This window comes from Sminthopsis crassicaudata, chromosome 1 (assembly GCF_048593235.1).
Source record: "Sminthopsis crassicaudata isolate SCR6 chromosome 1, ASM4859323v1, whole genome shotgun sequence".
Lineage (NCBI taxonomy): Eukaryota > Metazoa > Chordata > Mammalia > Dasyuromorphia > Dasyuridae > Sminthopsis > Sminthopsis crassicaudata.
The window spans coordinates 290,402,215-290,424,197 of record NC_133617.1 but is presented as its reverse complement, the minus strand read 5'-3'; the positions used below and the strand labels follow the sequence as shown (position 1 = coordinate 290,424,197).

The window sequence follows — 21,983 nt, the reverse complement described above, 5'->3', positions numbered from 1 at the left end:
AGGGACACACAGCTAAGTAGGTTTCTGAGGTTAAATTTGAATGCAGGTGTTCCTGATTCTAAGTTCAATGCTCTATCCATTGTACTATCTAGCCACTATATTTTGAGGAATGGAGGGTCATATTTAATGCTATTCCTTATCATACCACTGAGGAAATAGTGAGAAATTTAATCTAGGTCCATTGAAACAAATAATTTCAACCCATGAACTACATGTCTAATATACATATCTCAGAAGTGAATAAGCATTTGTACAATACCTACAAATGTGTCAGATACCATTTTATAACAAATATTATCTCATTTGATTCTTGCAACAACTGTGAATTAGATGCCATTATTATTCTCATTTTATTGTTGAGGAAACAGAGGCAAATAGAAATGAAATGAATGCCCAAGATCACATAATAGCTCCCATTCTTGAAGAGAAAATTCAAGGGTAGCCTGTTCAGTGGTTTTCCATCCCCCTCTCTCCCTATGTCACTGTAGATTAATTTGCATTATTAAAAGTAAAGTGTTGTAACAGGTGGCTTCAACTTGATGAACATTTTTTCATCTAAGAACATCTCTTTCTTTGTGTTTAAATTAGTGCATGCAATAAATTCTTTTTTTTTCTTCTTCTTTTTTTTTTTTTTTTTTTTTTTGCCCTGCTTCATCTCAGAAAATTTTGCACCTAATTCTTATCATTAAGAAAGAAGTGAGTGGTAAAAAAAAGATGAAGGAAACTGTTAGGTTCTTACTAAGTGCTAAATTGGTACTTAACAATTCTCTAGTTCACACCTTTGGTTCCAGCCTTTAAGGGGAGTTTACCCCTTTGAACTTCTGAGGAGGAGTTTACATATGACAAGGATTTTACACAACCTTTAAGAGGAGCAAGTTCATTGGTTGAAGTATTTTTCCCACAAGCCCCTGAGTTATCTCACACGCCCATTCTCTGGAAGGATAAAAGAAGCAACATTGAGCAAGGAGTTAGTCAAGTCTGGGCCAGAGTTGGGATGGCACTCTGGAGGAAGAAGAGTCTGGCTGGGAGACGATCAGACCTTTACAATTCCGGACCTTTACAGGAAACTATGGGGATTGGTGACCCTTTCCATCTTAGAGCTTAAGATCTACAAGGTGGGAAATTCTGGGTCTAGTATGATATGTATATTAGATTTTTGGATATGAATTCCAAAGAACTCAGAAACATAGTAGGCCACAGGAGTTGAGCTCATTGAGTCATGTGGCCTAGCAGAATGAAATTCAAGAAGATTGAAAAAAACAAGATGTGATTGGTGAAGTATTGCTCATGGCTATGGAGGAACTATGAAATATGGATGAAATGCCAAAGGACTGGATATGGATAAATGTTGCCCTACTTTTCAAGAAAGGGAATTAAGGGGATCCAAGACATCTCAAGCTCAACATAACTAAAACTGTACTTCTTGTCTTTTTTCCCCAAATTTTTCCCTTTTTTCTAAATTTCTTAGGGCACCATCATTCTTCGAGTTATTGAGGTTTACAAGATCAGAGTGATTCTCAACTCTTCTCTCTTTCTTTCATTCCAACATACAATTAGTTGTTGAATCTTGTAATTTTTTTCTCCACATTTCCTCCATTTCCTTTTGCCACTTTAATCCAAATTCATGTCCTTCTCACTTTTTTTGCATTAGCCTTCTAATTGGTCTCTCTGCCCCAGGATCTCTCCTCTATGCAATCCAACCATAATATAGCTACTAAACTGATATTTCTAAAGCACAGATTTGATCATGTCAACCTCCTTGCTTGTGAAGTTCCAGTGGCTAGAAACGTTTCTAGTTATTAGAGTCATCCTTGTGCAAATTACTTTGTATCGTCATTATACATATTGTATTCCTTTCCTACATACATGTAACCTTCAATAAATGTAAGCAATTTGAGGGCAGGACTTTTGTTTTTGTCTTTATTTTTTTAATGACTATCACAAAGCATGACATGTCTTAGGTATTTAATAAATAAATGCTGAATGAACAAATCCTTTAAAATTCAGACTTGAGAGTTTTACTTGATTGTAAATTTTTAGAATGAATTATTTAAAAGATGATCTATAAGCATTTAAAAAAGGAGGAGGTGATGGCTGAGTCAACAGGGATTCATTAAGAACAAATGCAAGTCTGATCTCATTTTCGTTTTTGAGTTTACTAACTGTGACTTGTCAACTATAATTTTCAATTCTGAGTACAACTATTTAGGTCACTCTATTTAAGTTACATGCAAAAATCACTTTAAAGAAGGAATCTTTATGTTATAGCTTCTTATTTACCTTCCTCCAAATCTGAGTCTCTTCTGAGTAAAGAACTGAATATTTAAATGAATGGTGATATGACTAGAGAGATGAAGTAGAAGGCCATGTCACATTTTCCTTTTGAGGAAGAAAAAGAAACTACAAAACTAATAGATATTACAGTGTAAATTGTGCCCACCAAAGACAGAATGCTTATCTAATGAGGGAGCTTTTATTTGATAGATACATGCTCCTTTGGTTGGGTTCTGAGGGATTTCTAGTTTTCTGTTAATCAAAAATATGAATTGAATACCTAGCCATATTTAGAGCACTATATCAATCATTAGTCTGGGGGAGAAATCAAGCCAAGTTTTGGATTTCAATTCATAGGATTACAGATCTAGGGTTTTAAGTGACCTTAGATGTTATCTAGTCCAGTGATATCAAACTTAAATAGGAGTAGATCATCCAGGCTGCATATAAATTTAGAAAACCTTATTGAAATTATCTATGTTATCTTGTATTCTTATCTATTTTGTTAAATATTTCCCAATTACATTTTATTCTGGTTCTGACTCAGCAATTGTCAAATACTAAGAAAAATATTGAAAATCTGGGGTCCCAAATTCCCTAAAATTCCCATTTTCATGTATAAATTATGTATTCAAGAAAGAAAGAGTACAGAATGCTAATTAGAAAAAACCATTTGAAGTTTTATTTTTCAGTCATTTTGGCTCATCATGATTCTTCTATCTGGAGTTTTCTTGGCAAAAGTACTTGCCACTTCTCCTGATTATTTTACAGATGAGAAAACTGAGGCAAGTGGGATTAAGTAACTTGCCCAGAGTCACAATTATCTAAAGCTAGATTTGAATTTGGGCAGATGAATCTTCCTGACTTTGGGCCTGGCCCTTTCCACTGTGCCATCTAACATTGATAGAGCATCTAAAATTTATGAGACAATTTCTGAAAACTGAGACAGGAGAAATTTTATCATTCCCAAGTACCCTATGGTTGCTTTATGTTGAGCTTGGAAGTTCCACACTGACTACTCTGTTTTGTGCTTCTGCAGCTCTCCTAGAATGAGTCTTGAGGTCTTCCAACCTCTCATCCAAAGCTTTCCATCCCAGTTCCAATTTGAACTGATAACAAAATGGAAGAAAAGTGGCTGGCTCAAGGTTGCCTAGCAACCCAGTTGGTAAAGACAGAAAGAGCTCCCACTGTTTGGTGATCCTAGAGTTTTTGGAAATATTTTGCTGAATATTAAATTTATTCTTTTTAAAATAATTAGGTATAGGATAGACATAGAGACTTGATGTGATTTTCTGTAATTTCAAGGGAGGATATTCTACTTTATCAGTGCAGATTGGCACCCTCTCTGCACCTTAATACCTTAAACAGTTGGTAGATCACTGAGAGGTTGAATAATTTGCTCATGGTTAACCAACCAGTATATTTTAGAGATGAGACTTGAACCCAGTCTTTTTGGCTTTGACGCCAACTCTACCTACTTTGCAACAGAGCCTCAAATGGGCATAATAAAAGTAAACTTAAATACTTTCATCAGACTAATTTTTACCTTTGTTCCTGCTTATGTTAATGAATCTCTTCTTTTCCTCTTCCCTATTCTTCCCAACTTGATTCGGAGAAGGCAATAGTATGGCCCTGAAATTTCTGTATTCCAAGGCAACATAAACATCTCCCAGTACCAAAAGCACCCAAAGAATTTCCTTTATGAGAACCCATCAAGAAACACACAAAAAAGAGACAGAATTTATTCCAGTTCTTTAGGCCTGCTGCCTCATTTACTTTGAAGTTGAGAAGATTTCTTCTATTAGCCGTCAACAGCTGGAGTTAGGAGCTTCTTATCTTTCACAAGAATAATACCCCACTTACCTTCTCTTGAAGGCGTTCAATAAGAGCAGCTAAATTAGCTTCACGGTTCTCTTTAATCTGTTCCATTTTCAGTATCAGCTTTTCCTCTGCCATTTTGCTGAAGTTGTTGTTCTCTTCCAAAGCCTTCTGAAGGACTTCTCTCTCATGCTCTCGCTTTTCTGCCAATTGTTTCAGCACCTGGGCCTCCTGAGACTGAGGGAGAAAAACACATCCTGCTGACAATCATCCAAATGCAAACCTGTCAGAAGAATGAGCTATTAACTTGGGATGGAGAGAGCTTTATGAGAAATAATACCCCTCTACTCCTTCATCAATGTTGTTCAGTGAGGTATTGCTCAGAGCTTTGTGCTAGCACACGGTTAACTGGAGAAAGAACATTTTCAGCTGTGGATTTTTGCTTTGGGCAAGCTATCTTAAAAGAAGCAGCATTTAAACTATGCTGACTAGGTTTTAGACATTACTGTCAAGCATTTATGCAACATAAAGTGCTTTAATTAATCATTGGATGCCAACATTCCATTTAGGTCAAAGAAGAATGGGTGAAAGCTGGGGAGAGTTCCGGCCTGGTTTCCTGCTGTATTGTTATTTGGCCAGCTGTAATGCCTTGCTGTGTGTGAGCTTTTACATCTCACCAATGGGAATAGCTAAACTGACAGTCTGCTTTAACAACCCCTCCCTTTTTAAATTTTATGTTCCATTAGGAGTTTAGGATGGTATAATGCCTATTGAGCACTCACAGGCAAGAGCTCTTCTGTTAATGTCTATCTTGGATCCTCCTAAGCCCCCTGGAGACTCATTGTCCCGGAGTAGGTGAGTGCTTGGAGTAGAATCTCCACTCAGGCTCTTCCTAGGTTGTGTAATTCAAGGAATGCATGGGTGGGATAAAGTCAGTTCAATTCAGTAATCCATAATGAATCATCAGATCATAGATTTACACCTGGGAGGGACTTTACAGGCTATTTAGTATGACTCTTTTATTTTAAAGATGAAGAAATGGCTCAGGAGGGGGCAATGAGTTGCCCAGGTCATACAGCCAGTAAGTGACATATAGCTGGTGAACAAATCCAGGCCCTTTGATTTCCAAATTCAGCATACTTTTCTTAATTTAATTCTACAAGCATTAAATACCTACTACATGCCAGTTATTATGTTCTGGGGCTACAACAATGAAAAATAACACAATCTTGGATCTTTGATCATACATTCCTCAAGTGTAGAATGGGAATACTATTAGCATGTACCTCACAGAGTTTTTGTGAGGAAAAAAAAAAAACAAGAGATAATATTTGTAAAGTGTACCTGGCACATAATAAGTGCTTAATAAATAAATAAGTGCTTATTCCCTTCCCTTCCCCACCTTCCCTACACACCCACTGAATGCAACAGGAATTTATCTTTTCCTCCTATGAACTCTTAAAATCCTTGTTGTCTGAGTCTCATTGTTTGATAATTAATGGAATTTTTTTTATGGTAGATTGTAGACTCAGTCTTCTTGGATTATAGTCACATCTGATATAGCTATATCATTTATCTGTATTAATCTTGTGTCCCTTATAGGTGGGGACCATTTCTTCCATACCTATCTGTCCACAGTGCAGAATATACTCAATAAATATTTGCTGGTTTATTGAAGGAGTGCTTAGGGGCCAGAACAAAGGAGGTAATCTCTGAGTTCTATGAAGTTTTTAAACTGAGCCTACCATAATGAGATAGCAGAATCAATCAACCATTTATTAAGCACCTACTATGTACCAGGCATTGTAATGGGCATGTATATAAAGAAAAAAAGATCATAGATCATAATATATGGACTTGGTAAACACAGGTATTTCTTTTCAATGTTTCTTGATATCTCTTGGTGTCTTGGGTGTTATCTGAACACATTTGAAAAGATCTTTAAAGGATGAATTCTCCCATAATGTTCTCTTTTTCCTACTAGCAAGAAGGAGTTTGTAAGCTTTGAAAAGACATAAATTATACCTAAGGAGTGGATTATTCATCTAGAAGGATGACTCATTGGGATTCCCCTCCCCCCATATAATGATTTTAAGATTGTACTAAAAAAGGAAACAAGATGTGGCAGTGTAAAAAATATGGGGATAATTAGCCATTTTTGTCAACAGATTCACTAGATAAAAGTGAGGGAAAAGTTATACATGATTCTGACACCTAACTTTAGTATTAGACTAATATCTTGTTTCTGGGCAATCTATTAGGCTTAGATTATGCTCTAGATTGAGACTTCAAAAACAATTCTTGTATAAATGGTGATGATAAACAATTTTTAGATTTTAATTTAGACACTTTTTGGTCTTTTTTTAAGTTAAGCAATGGATGTTGTTGAAAACCCTGATGAGAATACTTTAACTAGGAGGAAAACACCCCAATTTTTTAGAATTCAGATAGTGGTCTAAACAGAGCATTTGATACCAAAACTCTATTGAAATAGTAGGATTATTTGATACCAGGCATTTGATGTCAAAACACCATTGAAATAAGAGGATTATTTGATACCAAGCATTTGATACCAAAACATCATTGAAATAGTGGAATCATTTACGTCATGCATTCCATTGTATTTTAATTTGAAAACCGTTCACTTCTGAGAGGAACTAATAACACACAGAAGGTTCAACTGAAACAAAGACTACAGGTTTAGAATTGGACAGGACTTTAGTAGTCATAGAGTGAAATCCTTTCATTTTAAAAACGAAGAAACTGAAGTGCAGAGTGGTAAAGTGATTTGCCAAGTGACAGAACCAGGATCCAAAATGAAGTGCTGTCTTGACCAGGGTCCATTATCTCTCTCCTGGACTTTTGCAACAGCTTGCTGGTAGGTCTTCCTGTCATAAGTGTCTTCACCCTCCAACCCATTCTAAACTCAGTCAAAGTGATTTTCCTAAAGCACAAGTCTGACTATGCCACTCTCCTACTCAGGTTTAAACTCCAGTGGTTCACTATCACCCCCAGGATCAAATATAAAAATCTTCTATTTGGTGTTCAAAGATCTTCATAACTTGCTTTTCCCTCCCCCAACCTTTCCAGTATTCTTACACATTATACCACCCCCCAGACACTTTTTGACTCAAAAACACTGACTGCCTTGCTCCTTGTCTACTAAGAGGAGGCAGGGAGTGGATTCAGAGAGCTTCTAATGCTAGCTACAGTCTGCTTCCTCTATGTATGTCTTGTTGGACAAAGATGGAGCAGGGAATGGAACTAAGTTGAAAAGCTATTTTACAGAAAGAGAAACACCAAGGGAAAGGTACTTGTTGTCTTACTCCAGATGTACAAATCTAGAGCTTGGTGAATTGTAGAAGCAGGATTCTATGGTTCTGAGGATAGTGGATTGAATCGGAACTCTTACCTATTGTTTAAACAAAATCTAAATCTTTGAAGCAAATATGAAATTACTTGGATTCTTGAAAGTTCTCTAAGTTGGGAACTTGGTTAGACTTCAAATTAAGCTTCAAATGAATCAGCCAGTCACTCCATCTAGAAATCCAGAGTGTTAGTTTTGAGGAAGGCAAAAATAGGGGAAAGAAGGCCAAAGAGATAGGGTATCATTTATCCTGTTGTTTATTTTTGTACTTTCTATCACAGGAATCTGTAACTTTTTTTTTTTTTTTTTTGGTGGGGTGGGGAATTCATGGTCAGACTTCCTTTGGCAGACTGGTCTATGGACCCTTGTCAGAATAATATTTTATGTACATCAAATAAAATGCACAGGATTACAAAGGAAACCAATTATATGAAAATATTTGTGAGAAATATATGTATACATATATCTCCATGTATGCATATATATATATATATATATATATATTCCAGTGCATGAAGCCATGACTGTTTGACTTGAAACTTTGACATTCAACACTATTCTAATTTTTCTAGTATTTTTCAATGTTAATAGTAATTTTATTTTATTTTTATATTTGTGATGGTAATATTCCCATTTAAAAGTCAGTGAGAAAATTCCACTAGGGAAATGAGCACGAGAAGAAAAATGGATAGAAATTTAATAGGATAGGTTGGTATTAAGATATATTTTTAGATTTCTAGACTTGTGGGGCCAAATTGAGACTTGAGTATGAACATGCAGCTCCCACTATAATCAATAGGGATTATATGTATTGGCCACAGTGAAGAATTTGGCTCTATTAATGGGGTTGGTACTTTTAGACTCATTCAGAGTTAAATTAGACTATATCCCCTAAGCTTCAAGATTTTCTGGACAGCATTTATTCAGATCTAGCTAACAGTGTAGAATGGAAGACCGTGAAGAATGTGACTGTGACTGTGTTCTCACTTGCTAATAACAACGGCCAGGAAAAGTAGGTCAGGTCATTCCTTCCTGGGCACTACTTATGTTTTGGGATTACTTATATTACTTCTTTTGCATACTCGAAGAAGTGTGCATCCACCTTTGTGTTCACTGTCTAAAATATTGCTTTTAAATCAATGGTTCTTGATTTTTTTTTTCTATCATAGTCCAGTCTGATGAGAGTTATAAATCCCTTTTCAGAGTAACATTTTGAAATGCATAAAATGAAACAAAAGAATTACAAAGAAAGCCAATTACATTGAAATATAATTATTGAAAATATTAAAAGATAAATTTATGGATCATGGTTAAGAACCCCTGCCCTAAATGAAGGCTCCTAGACTCTATCCATTTTCTAGTCTTTTTCAGAATTCTTGAGCACCTTCTTAGTAACTCTGCAGGGAGAGAAAGTTTATCATCATCTTTCATTGTTCCAACAGCAGCCCAGAGGTTGGACAATCTCATCTTTTTTTTTCTTTTTTTGTTTCTGGTATTAGTTGCTAGGGAGGATTTATTTCTTTTATCTACTGAATCAGCCTATATCTCATGGGGAAATTGTTTTAAATTTTGGTACCTCTATTACCTTTAAATTTTAAGCTGAAATAAAACATGATTGGACATAAGGATATGGAATCAAAATTCATTTTATCTAGAGGAGCATCCATTTTAGGGGAGGCAAAATGCTTTAACTTAAAGCTAAGCATCTAAGGACCTATTTGCAAAAGAGAAATACTTGATGACTTGGATGATTTCAACTTAATTCAGAGGCAGAATTGGCTGAGGGTTGTTAAAATGAGCTCATTTAGAGAAAAATTCTTCAACCTTGAAACATATCAGAATGGCATCGATCTAAGATGGAAGGTCAGCAGAATGGAATAATAGAGCAAGATAATGGCCCACTGATGTAATGCCAATGTCAGGAGGATAATATTTATAGAAAATAAATGTTAACCATGACATTCAGAAAGACAAAAATCCTCTTTACATTTTCTCTTAAAGAAAGAGATGTGACTTATTGTAGAATGTTTTATTTTTACATAAATCCCACACTGGACTCCATATTACAGACAATAACTTCTTTTCTATTATATATGGGGAAGAAAATCATGATTCAGAGAAGAGTTATTGTATATTTCAGTAGTACTTCTGATAAATTAAAATGGTTTACTGTCATTAGTTATAGTACTAGTTATAGGAGTTTAATTACTGCAAATATAAATGGAAGATAAATTTGAGTTAAGTGGTTTCTAAAACTCAATTAAACTCTACATATACATGAGTTAGAAGGGATGTAAAGGACTAGATTTAGTTATTGCCAGTTTTCTTTTCTTTTCTCAATTGAATTTGTCTTCTATCATTTTCTTTTTTTCCTAGTCTCTATCATTTATGGACCTATTATTTATTGTTATAAAACATTATCTATCAAAAAGTAAATCTCCCTGTGCCTTATTTGTACTCCTTCGTGAGTAAATTAGGCTACTTAAAACAAAATTAATGATTTGACTTTTAACAGTAAAAAGATGTGCTATTAACCCAATTACACTTAAAAATAGGCATATCTAATTTAATCTAACAGTGTCTTGTTATGAAATATTGATGAGCTATAATTATAGAAGAGAAACTCTGTTATATAAATTCTATGGTGAATAGCCAGCTGTATTTAAAAATTTATAGTCAATTCAAAGACATTTGGAATGACCTCTCCAGAAAGGACAAACAAAAAGTTGATTGTGCTGAAAGGCTAAAAGAGAATCACTGTGTTGCTCTCATATTATGTAACTATGCAAATCAAGATTCTATGATTCCACAGCTCATGTGACCTCCTCTTTACAAAGTGAAATACTTTCTGAATGTTTAACTCAGAGTGATCCTAGGTAGTGTGTTATTACCTCTAAGCCATTATATATATATATATGTATATATACATATATGTATATGTATATGTTTGTGTATTATATACATATATGTATATAACCACACACATTCTATCTATCTATCTATCTATCTATCTATCTATCTATCTATCTATCTATCTATCTATCTATCTATATGTCTGTGTCTAGTTACCTATCTGAGGGAAAGTTTAACAGAATATAAAGAATATTGGGTATAGAAATGAGGAGATCTGGATTAATGTCTCTTGCCCTTCAGTTTTCTTATATGTAAAAAGGGGATAAATACCTGCCCTGTCTGCTGTAAAGAATTGTCATGAGGCTGTGTTTAAAAAGGCCAATTTTAAAGTATTTTGTAGCCATAATACTATATGCCAGTAGGTGTCATTTATTTATTATATTTAGATTATAATTATTATTGAAAAGGACTCATAGTATAAAAAGAAAGTTTATCAGGAATAGTGATTAAGGGTTAAATTTAATTATATGTTTATATATATATATGTACACACATGTATATATGTGTATACATATATGTGTATGTATGTATAAATAAAATTGTATACATATATATTTTAAAATAATCAAGAATAAATTTCTTTCCAGTAAAGAAATTAGAGGTGATAGCTGAACTAGTTTTAGCATGATAGTTTTAGGGCATGATAGTTTAGATATCATTAAGTACTTAGGTTTACATTAAAAATATTTATTACTTTTTTTTTTTAAAGATCCATTTATAGCCACTTATTTCCTAGCAAATTACATCTGGAAACACTGAAAAATTATGAAATTTGAAAAAAAAGAAGTATTTTTGCATTTTCCTTTATAAGATTTTTATATAAAAAATGAAAGTAATCTCATTCCATGTAGTCAGTTATAGGGTGGAGATCTGGGCTGCAGTTACCTCATTATTTCCTGATTCAGAAACAACAGGTGTCTCATGGATGTGATCATTTGTTTTCTTAAAGAAGGTCAGAGACTAGGGAGAGACAAAGGCTTGTCAACCTTCATAACAAGTTCCCCCTAACATTTATTTTTATTCCAGTCAATCAGTGGAGCAGCATTAATTCCAACTCCAAATGTGCCCAAAGCAGTATGTTCCCACCTAGCAGCCAGATGGCCAGTGCTGAGATGTTGTTGGCAGATGGAGAAGAGAGCTACCCAGAATCAGCAGGTGCAGAGCACCAAGGTAAATTCAAGTCCATGCTGTGAGGCATCACTGGAAGCCCTTCATCAACCACAAAAAAGTCCCTGGTTCATAGTCAAGGTGGCACTTTTGTATTCTGAGCCTGGTCCTTGGCTTGTAACAGATGTATTCTCTTCACACATGTGGCAATTCTGAGTTTTTTTTTCCTTGCCACACAGAGAGGTAAATCATCCAAGGCTAATGCTGTGATTTTTTTTTCTATTTAAAAACAGAGTTGTTATGAAACTGTAACTCTAATTTAGTGCAACTGCAGAAGATATGCCCATTTGGAAATTTTTACTGACCATGGCTTTGTTTCAAGATAGGAAACTGAAGCTCAAATCAAGCTTACAAATTATCCTGAATTTCTAAAATTGACCTCAATTTAGTCAAAATAAGTTGGCTAATGATAAAGTAAATCATAGGAAATTATGTACCAACAAATACAAAATCCTGAATGATGATACAAGTGAAAGATTTTATTTTTTCCCTCTCAGGCATATAGGACTTGTTCCTTCATTTTTCTACTTCTTAAATGTGTCTATATACATGTTTATTCTTCCTTAATTCAGAAGAGATGCTTCTCAAGGTTAATTCTTTATTATGCATTTTTTCTGCTGTCTCACATATTTTAAAATTCCCATAACTTTCCATCTTTCCTGGAACTTGGCTTCTTCAACCATCCTCTCTATCTCTAGCTCATTCATTTGTCCACTTAGCAAATCTTTATTTAGTGTCTATTATTCCCAATATTATGTCTAAGTCTTGCTTAAGTATCTTGCCCACCATTAGTGCTTAGTTAATTTTTGTTGAATTGAAAGGATGCTTTGCTACGTCCTTTGGAGATATACCAATAGATTAAGACAAAACCTCTGCCCTTAGTCCAATTTCTTACTCTTTATTCCTTAATAGTGGCATAGAGATGTACATTTAAGATATTCTATTTTGGAAAGAATGTCCAAATATCTTCAAATAAATTCGATAGCAATTGAAAGTTATACTATTGATCACCTTTGCACTAACTTCTCGAAAAGTGATATTTAGCCATTTCTTCAACTTCCTTATCATCTATTAACTTCTTGATCCTTGATAATCTTGCTCCTGCCACTACAATTCTATAGAAACTATTTTCTGGAAGCCCTTTAATTCAATCTGCCTTGTACAGTTCAAAGATGTAGAGTGGATAAGAAATTCGGAGGTCATTTTGCCTGCTCCCTCATTTCCCAGAAGTTAAAAAACTTGCCCAATGTCTCACAAGCAGTAAAAATCAGAAGTGGCATTTGAATACAAGTTTTCTGTTTCAAAAATCAGTGCTCAGGGCACTGTACTATTTATTAAACATCAATTATGTGCAAGGTACTGAAGATACAAAAGATGTTGTCTCTTTTCTCAGCAACTTGGCAATATATTGGAATACATAAGATGACTATAAGAGTAATAAAAAAATAACACATGGTAAGAGCAAAGGAACGAGTTAGATGAAATACTTGGTGAGAAATGGATGATGAAGAGATCACTTTGTAGCGAGACCCAAAGAGTAGCTTCATTAATACTTTGAAGTTAATTTGGAAATAGGTCTCCAGTGGAGTTCAGGGATCTGTCCTTGGTCCTACACATTTTGGGGGGGTCTTACATTTTTAAAAATGTTGGAAGAAGGCACTGACAGCATGCTTATCAAATCTGAAGATGGCCCAAAGTAGAGAGGAAGAGCTATCATGGATTTAGAATTACAAAAGATTTTTGACAAGCTAGAACAGTAGGCTGAATTTAATATGGATATATGCAAAATTTTATACTTGTATTCAATAAATCAGTCTTCAAACACACTAGGGAGAAAGCATTATTAAATCTACTGATATTATAAGACTAGATAATTTCCCTTTAGAAAATGTGAATTCTGATCTATAATCTCCATATGAGTAAACAGTATAATATAGTAGCCAAAAAACAAAGCAAAAATTCAAGTAAAGTGACCTTAGATTTCATTAAGAGAATTATACATGACAGTGCGATTGTACTTTCCCCAGATTAGAACACAACTGGATAGTCTTTTCTATCTTACCATCTGAACTTACATTATTATTTAATAAATAGATTCTTGTTTTTCCTGGTCCTAATTCGCCATCTTGAGAATAGGAGGATATAGGCAAGAAAGAGAGCATATGATAAAATCGGAGACAACTGGTTGCCTAGTATTATTGGCTCACTGTGTGTGAAGGGGAGAAGATGAAGCAAAGCTGGCCAATGACTTCTCTTTCATTTAATTAGTTCTCATTCTAAAATAAAATGTTAGTGCTGAAAGCAATCTCAAAGATCAGCTAATACAAACCCACCATTTCATAGAAATTGAAAATGGGATCAGAGACATTGTGATTTCATTAAAGACACACAACACAGCATTAGAATTGGGAACAAAATCAAAGGTTCTCACATGCTAATTTGGTCCTAAACTATGCTATTTATCTGATCTAACTCCTCTTTTATCCCTGCAGTATTTGACACTTTTGATCAATCTCTTGGTACCCTTCTTCACTTGGTTATATGACATTCAACCATCTTTGTTCTTATTTGACACATTATTCTTGGTTTCTTTTACTGACTCCTATTCACCATTCTTTCAATGGAGTTGCACCTTAGAGCTCCATCTTTAATCCTCTGTTCTTTTATGTTGCTGCTTCTTTCACATTTCTTATGGGTTTAGCTATTCTCTCTCTGTCGGGGATAGAGTTCACTTTCTTTTGCCCTGTCCTTTCCCCTGAACAATAATATATCTTTTGCTTCTAGACGGAAAATTCTACTTAAGAGAAAAATAAAAAAAGAAAGGATATTGGGGTCTTAAATTCATAGAATGTGACAGCTGGAAGGGATGTTAGAGGTCGTTAATCCAGACTGTTCCTGGATAGTAATTGCCTTTGTAACACTCGCATCAATTGGCCACACAACTTTTCACTGATAAGGAACTCAATTTCTTCTAGGTTCCCTATCCCATTTTTGGACTACTCAAATCATTAGAAGTATTTCTTAATATTGAGGCAAACTTTGCCTTTTTCATATCCTGTTCCTTAAATGTTTCAACATAAAAAGTTTTTATTTTTTATAAATAATAACAGAGATGATGATGATGATGTTGATGATGTTGATGATGATATTCAAAATTTACCCCATCATTTTCCCTTACAAGCTTACATGTTCTCTTTCCTGACTGGATAATATTTGACAAGGATACTTTCATGGTTTCAAATAATATGTGCTTAGTTATCATGTTGTATCTATGCTTCCTTTGTGATGTCTCTTAAAGGCAATGCCTTCCTTTTTCTTTCTACAACTACTGTCCTAGTTGAGGCTTTCTCACTTTATCTTTCTATTTTTATTTGCTCTTACTTGACCTTTCACTATTATCTACTCTCTTCTATTTCCTCCATATCTCATTCACTCCTATCCACTCTCATCAGGTGAGATATCAAAAAAACAGAATTTTTTTACACCCCCCCCAAGACAAAATTAAAAAAAAAATCCTTCAAACATACTACCTATAGTCTACAAGTAAAATCCAAATTCCTTTGCCTCATATTCAGGGCTCTGTACAATCTTGCTTCAAACTATCTTCCCACTCTCATCTACCATCACTTCCCTACACAAACCTTTTCCTTCAAGTAGATTGTTTCCTCCAGGGTCATCAGAATGTGTCTTATCTCTGTACTTCTGCAGGTCCCTTAGTTTATTAGACTATCTTTCTTACTGGTTTGTCTATCCTTCCTGTAAGGTTAAAATCCTCTCAGAAGCCTAACCTAACCACTTAGGCTATAGTTGCTCCTTCTCTTAAGTCTCCAGAGTCTCATAGACTCTATTTTTGATCTAGTAAAATATACTCCCTCATATTAGGTTTAATTAGATTTTTATGTAGGTGAATCTTTGCTCTTCAACTAGAACATAACAGCTTGTGGCCAGTGTCTGTAGTTGTTACTTATTTGTATCAACTCACTCTTTCACAGTGACTAGCAAAGTGTGTTGCACAAAATGGGCACTTAATAGATTTATTTGGTCACTTAAGTTAAGGTATCAATTCAATTTAATTGTCTCTGATTTCTATATACACTATTTTATTTCAATATATATTGGGTATATATCTATTTTTTGGAATTTAATTTAATGTTTGTCATTCATAAAATTAGTGTTATAAATAAATGGTTTCAGAATTGTGTAGATTGCCTATTTTATGTCAGGGATCCTGTTTGTTTTAGAAAACAAACATATGTAGAGGATCAAGAGATGTCTTTTTTTTTTTTTTTGCCTAGATTGGAAACATATTTCTGAGAGGAGGAATGTTATCTGGTTAAACTTTGGTTCAGTTGAACTGGTTCAGACTTTCACCTTAGGAGGCAATACAGGGGATCCTGAGAAGACGATCCTCAAAATCAGAAAGAGCTATCCCACTGAAGTCAAAAGAATACATTCAAGTCCTAGTAGCATTTGACTAAGGTGGATTAAAAGTGATGAGGTACTATGTTGCCCCCTAGGGGATGTTAGTTTATCAACTGTGATAATGATTTTCATAGACTCACAGAAAAGAGGATCATACAGTCTCCCCTTTAAGACTTGGAATATTTTCCAATAAGGTACTTGACATTCTTTTCAATTGTTTCGTTTTTCTGGTTTTGCTTGACTACTTCTTGGTTTCTCCTTGAGTCATTCTTGTTCAAGTCTAATTTTCAATGATGTATTTTCTTCACTCACTTTTTTTTATATCTTTTTGTAATTGTCCAATTGAGTTTTTAAGTGAGTTTTTTTCTTCTATGGAATTTTTTTTCCATTTCATCCATTTTATTTTTTAGAGAGCTGTTTTCTTTTTCCAGCTCACTAATTTTATTTCTCAATGATTTGTTTTCTTTATCCACTGTCTTTAAATTTTTTTAAAAAAAATTTGATTACACCAAATTAAAAAGGTTTTACACAAACAAAACTAATGCAAACAAGATTAGAAGAGAAGTAACCAATTGGGAAAACATTTTTACAGTTAAAGGTTCTGATAAAGGCCTCATCTCCAAAATATACAGAGAACTGACTTTAATTTATAAGAAATCAAGCCATTCTCCAATTGATAAATGGTCAAAGGATATGAACAGACAATTTTCAGATGATGAAATTAAAACTATTTCCACTCATATGAAAGTGTTCCAAATCACTACTGATCAGAGAAATGCAAATTAAAACAACTCTGAGATACCACTACACACCTGTCAGATTGGCTAAGATGACAGGAACAAATAATGATGAATGTTGGAGGGGATGTGGGAAAACTGGGACACATGCATTGTTGGTGGAGTTGTGAAAGAATCCAACCATTCTGGAGAGCAATCTGGAATTATGCCCAAAAAGTTATCAAAATGTGGATACCCTTTGACCCAGCAGTGCTTATATATCCCAAGGAAATACTAAAGAAGGGAAAGGCACCTGTATGTGCCAAAATGTTTGTGGCAGCCCTTTTTGTAGTGGCTAGAAACTGGAAAATGAAGGGATGTCCATCAATTGGAGAATGGTTGGGTAAATTATAGTATATGAATGTTATGGAATATTATTGTTCTGTAAGAAATGACCAACAGGATGAATACAGAGAGGCTTGGAGAGACTTACATCAACTGATGCTGAGTGAAATGAGCAGAACTAGGAGATCATTATATACTTCAACAATGATACTGTATGAGGATGTATTCTGATGGAAGTGGATATCTTCAACATAGAGAAGAGCTAATCCAATTCCAATTGATCAATGATGGACAGAATCAGCTACATCCAGAAAAGGAACACTGGGAAATGAGTGTAAACTGTGAGCATTTTTTTTCTTCCCAGATTATTTTTAGCTTCCAAATATAATTCTTCCTTTGCAACAACAACAACAACAAAATTCGGTGCTGCACATATATATTGTACCTAGGATATACTATAAGATATTTAATATGTATGGGAATGCCTGCCATCTAGAGGAGGGGGTGGAGGGAAGGAGGGGAAAAATTCAGAACAGAAGGGAATACAAGGGATAATGTTGTAAAAAAAAATTACCTATGCATATGTACTGTCAAAAAAAGTTATAATTATAAAATTAATTTAAAAAAGGAAAAAAAAGACTTGGAATAATAGGCAACTCACTACTTCATGTCTAGCCCATTCCAGTTTTGGATGGTTTAGGTGCTAGGAGGTTTTTCCTAATATCAAGTTTATCTTTGTCTCATAGCAGTTTCTATTTGCCCTTGAATATTCTGCCTTCAGAGATTATTTAGTTCAACTCTTCATTTTATACATGATGAAACAGAGGCTCACAGAGTAGAAGTGACTTGCTTTCCCCCAAACTCATTACTTCACCTCTCATATCCCCTTCTTTGAAAAGACATGACTATGGATATAGAAGTCAACATAACATCAGACTTTAATAACACACACACACACACACATGCACATACATATGTAGAATGCTATTAGTTTTGTTGAGTTGAATTTTCTCCATTTTTTATTCTGTTACAAAGGATAGTTTTTTTAATCAGGGAGAGGAAGGGAGAGAAATGTGTTAGGAAATGTAGATGAAGAAAAGCAAAAGAGATCAATACAAATCTATTTAAAATTCCCCCAAAACACATCACTTCTCTATTTCTCAAGGACATGATTAGCCTACTCTGTCAAGAGAAGAGTGTGGTTCTTCAGGAGTTTGTTTGCCCCTTTCTGTAGAGTTAAGAAATTCTCCCTAAAATTTTCTCTCCTTTTTCTAACTGTTTTTTGGATATTTACCCTTGATTTATCTACCACCACAGAAATCATGTGTAAGGTCATTACCTTTCCTCATCCTAATTTGTTCTTTCTCTTCAATTTTTCTGCTAATGGTATGTCCATTCTAAACAGGCTGTACCCTTTCTCATTCCCATATACAATCTTTATAAATTATATAATCTTTCTTTGTATTGTAATACATGCATCTGCCTCTATCTTTCTATTTCATGAGTTTTTAGGTCTGGAAGAGACTTTTGAGATAATTCAAATGCCTTGTTTTACAGTTGAGAACATTATAGTTCAGCTTGATAAAGTTACATGCTCCCAAACACACTGTGAGGAAATAAGAGATCCTGCATTATTATCTCAGAATGCCCAAAGTACTGTTCCTTTGCATCCTAAGTTTTCATCATCTTTCAGCAGAACTATTTTGATAGCTATCTTATTGGTATCCCCACTTGTAATATCTTATTTTTGTTTTCTACCTTATATGACACTGAAAAATTTCTGAAAACAATTACTCTCCATTTGTCACCTTTTTTTGCTAGAAGGACAAAGTTTTAAGGGTTTTTTATTGACATCAGCAAAAAAGTCCAGAATTCCCAGTCTATCTTTCAATTGCCTCTACCTCTCCATTAATTTCCCACTACTCCTTATCTTTCACAAACACCTTGTCCTCCTTTTCCCTCTTCATTCAAATTGGTGCATCCATTGTTCCTTAAATACAGTATAAATCCTCTCTTTCTATGTTTGTGGAATATAGTCATTTAACAAAGTTATTTAACTTCTCTCAGGCTCAATTTCTTCATCTGTTAATATTTGTCAAGCAATTTTCAACCTTAAAATGTTATATAAATACTTATTATTATGATTATTTTTACTTTCTTTTGGATTTAACCAAGAATCTTATTGTCTTATTGGTATAGAGAACTTCAAGTTGTAAGAAAATACTCTCTATTGATACAAATTTGCAATTGCTTTGCAAGTTATAATCTTGAAAGTTTACTAGAATTGAGTGAGTGAGACACAGTGACATTCCCAGAGTCATACAGCCAGTATGTAATAAAAACAGGGCTTTTATGCTGATCTTATTGACTCTTAGATTTTTAAAATCTATGTCTCTGTCTCTTTATAGCATTGCTTTTAAAATAATGGAATCAATGCAGAAAGCCAGTCTGAATAAGTCAAAGGCTCCTCTTTTCTCAATAACATTAAAAATAACCTGAAATACTGAATATTTTACATAATTTACTTTAATTGTTTGCTTCAGTTCTTCTGTGTAGAAAAAAATACAATATCATTCAATGGAATGGAGCTGGGAGGCAGAGGAAGCAGCTACAATGATGAATGTATATGGACCTTAAATTTGAATTCTAATTTCTGTGAAAAGAAGAATATAGCTTTTCCAAAGCAGAACCCCAGCTGCAGGCTCTTTAATGAGAATTTAATACTTTTTCCCCTGAAGAACACTAATCTAATTAACACAGTGTAATCTAAGAGTGAAAAATCAATTAATGATTTTTAAAAGGATAGGATAGAATTTCCTATTAATTAGTTTGACTTTCTGCTAATTAAAACTTTGCCAAGAGGACATAATCTATAGTGATTTTTTCCCAATAAATGTTTTAGATGAGTAGGAGAAAAGTGAAATGGACATAAAGATTTTACAGGCTTCTAACATGATTTATCAATGGGCATCATCATTCTAGGTGATTAGATATCTTTAGCCAAACTGTAAATTTCTAGTCCAATTAAATTGTTTATATAGATATGACTACTAGGGTGGAGTGAACATGTCAGGATCTATACTTTATTAATTTAGAAACAGCTGCCAGGGGGCTTTGTTAAAAGAATATCCAAATCGTTTTATTCTGACTTTATTAAATTGAGGATTTTCTTTATTCTTTTTTTTTTATGTCTTTTAGAGTCAAAAGAAGCATTCTGGATGGGGGCAAGAGCAATAATCTGAATTCTGAGGTCCAGGATTGTGCAGATTAAAAGAGATCTGAAAGTAGTTTATATCTTTAAAGCCTCAATCAAATGGATCTAGTATTTGGGGGAATGGTGAAAGGCAGTGGAAAGATTATGGACTTGGAGTCAGAAGATTAAAACTTGTGCACTTCCTGAAAATGCCATATGTAAGCCGTGTGACCTTGTGACTAAATTTCTTAATCTGTAAAATGAAAATAATATCTACCTGAGAGTTACTAAGAAGATCAAATGAGATAGTGTAAGTAAAGTAATATGTAATCACGAAGTGTGATAAACTACTGCTATGAATTCTTATATTTCAGATCTGTTCCTGATTTTCTATCAAAAGTCACAGTATCCATCTTCTTTAGATTAATTATTTAATCAAAAAATTATTATTAATTATTAAATTATTAATTATTAAATCACAAAAGGTGATTTTCTGTAATACTGGGGAATAAAAAGATCAATCACTACAATTTAAACCAGCAGTTCTCAAAGTGTGGCCTGGGAACACACAGAAGTTCCTGCAAACCTTTTCTGAAGTTCTCAAATGTCAAAACCACTTTTATAACAATACTAAGACATTTTATTTTCTAAGTAATAAATATTGATATATATATATGTATATGTATACATATATATATATGTATATAATGCACATGAACAAAAACTTAATTTGTGAGATGCTCAATCATTTTTTAAGATTTTAAAGGGGACTTGAGGCCAAAAAGTTTGAGAATTACTAGTTTAGGGTCAGCGAAACTTAAATAAATCTGAATTCAAAATGAACTTGAATCTGTGATGTGCACTCCATCTTTAAGAGGAAGATAGAAAAGACAACAAAGCAAACATCATAAGTAAATTGGAATTACCATGGAGTTTCTTAAGTTTAGTGTAGATTCAGTCCAATTGTCTACATTAACACCACAAAGACATCATTGGTATTAGAATTATGATCTTGGAGCCAATGTGAAAACCTCAGTTCCCAGTATAGATGAAATGTTATGTTAAGAGTATAATTAATGAAGTAAGGAAAAAGACAAACTATTAGAAAGATTTTCAGCAACATGAAGTGAAGCAATAAGAGTTTGCTGGTTAAGAAATCCAAAAAGGAATTAAACCTTAAACTCTGGACCTCCCACTTAATTTTGGCTGTAGTATTTTCATTTCTATTGTACTTACTTATGTGTGGATTTTGTATTTGGCTTGTCTCCTTTAAGCAAAAGTAGAACAGGAACTGTGTTTCTGGTTCCTTTTAAAGCTATTTATTAGTGCTTAGCAAAGAAATGAGCACATAGTAAGTGAGCATATAGTACATGCTTAATTATTACAGTTAATCTTAACAATAGAAATAAATGTCTAAATAAAAGATTAGTTTAAACTCTCTGGGAATTGATTCCTTATTTATAAAATGAGGCACTTGATGAAATAATATTTAAGGACTCTTCCCATCTAAAAATGTGAGCCTGTATGAATCATTAGTCCTCTAACTAGTGCGAGGTTATCATACTGCTGCCCCAGGGAATAGAATTTATATGATACCAAATAGCAAAATCTCGTGGTCCATTTCCCCCAACCTGCCAATTCCTCCCCATTTCCCATAAGAAGAAACTGGGTACATGCTGTTGACTTATTTCTGTGCCCTGCCGTACCCTCCCAATCAAAGGAGCCTTCAGTAACGGAATATTCATGATAATTGATGTTTTGCTAGTTT

At 34.0% G+C, this 21,983-nt stretch overlaps 1 protein-coding gene and 1 long non-coding RNA gene across 2 annotated transcripts in view; one reads left to right on the top strand and one right to left on the bottom strand.

Annotated features, from left to right (window-relative positions):
• The window catches only part of STMN2 (stathmin 2), a 69,794-nt gene that overhangs the window by 6,728 nt on the left and 41,083 nt on the right, over positions 1–21,983 (bottom strand). Inside the window, exon 4 of the mRNA XM_074278947.1 lies at positions 4,138–4,329. Within this exon, the coding sequence (XP_074135048.1) occupies positions 4,138–4,329 (192 nt within the window). The remainder of the gene's footprint in view (positions 1–4,137; positions 4,330–21,983) is intronic.
• LOC141549411 (uncharacterized) lies at positions 4,746–20,525 on the top strand. The gene is made up of 3 exons (XR_012484351.1): positions 4,746–4,947; positions 11,399–11,542; positions 20,221–20,525. It is a non-coding gene; the product is annotated as an uncharacterized LOC141549411 (long non-coding RNA).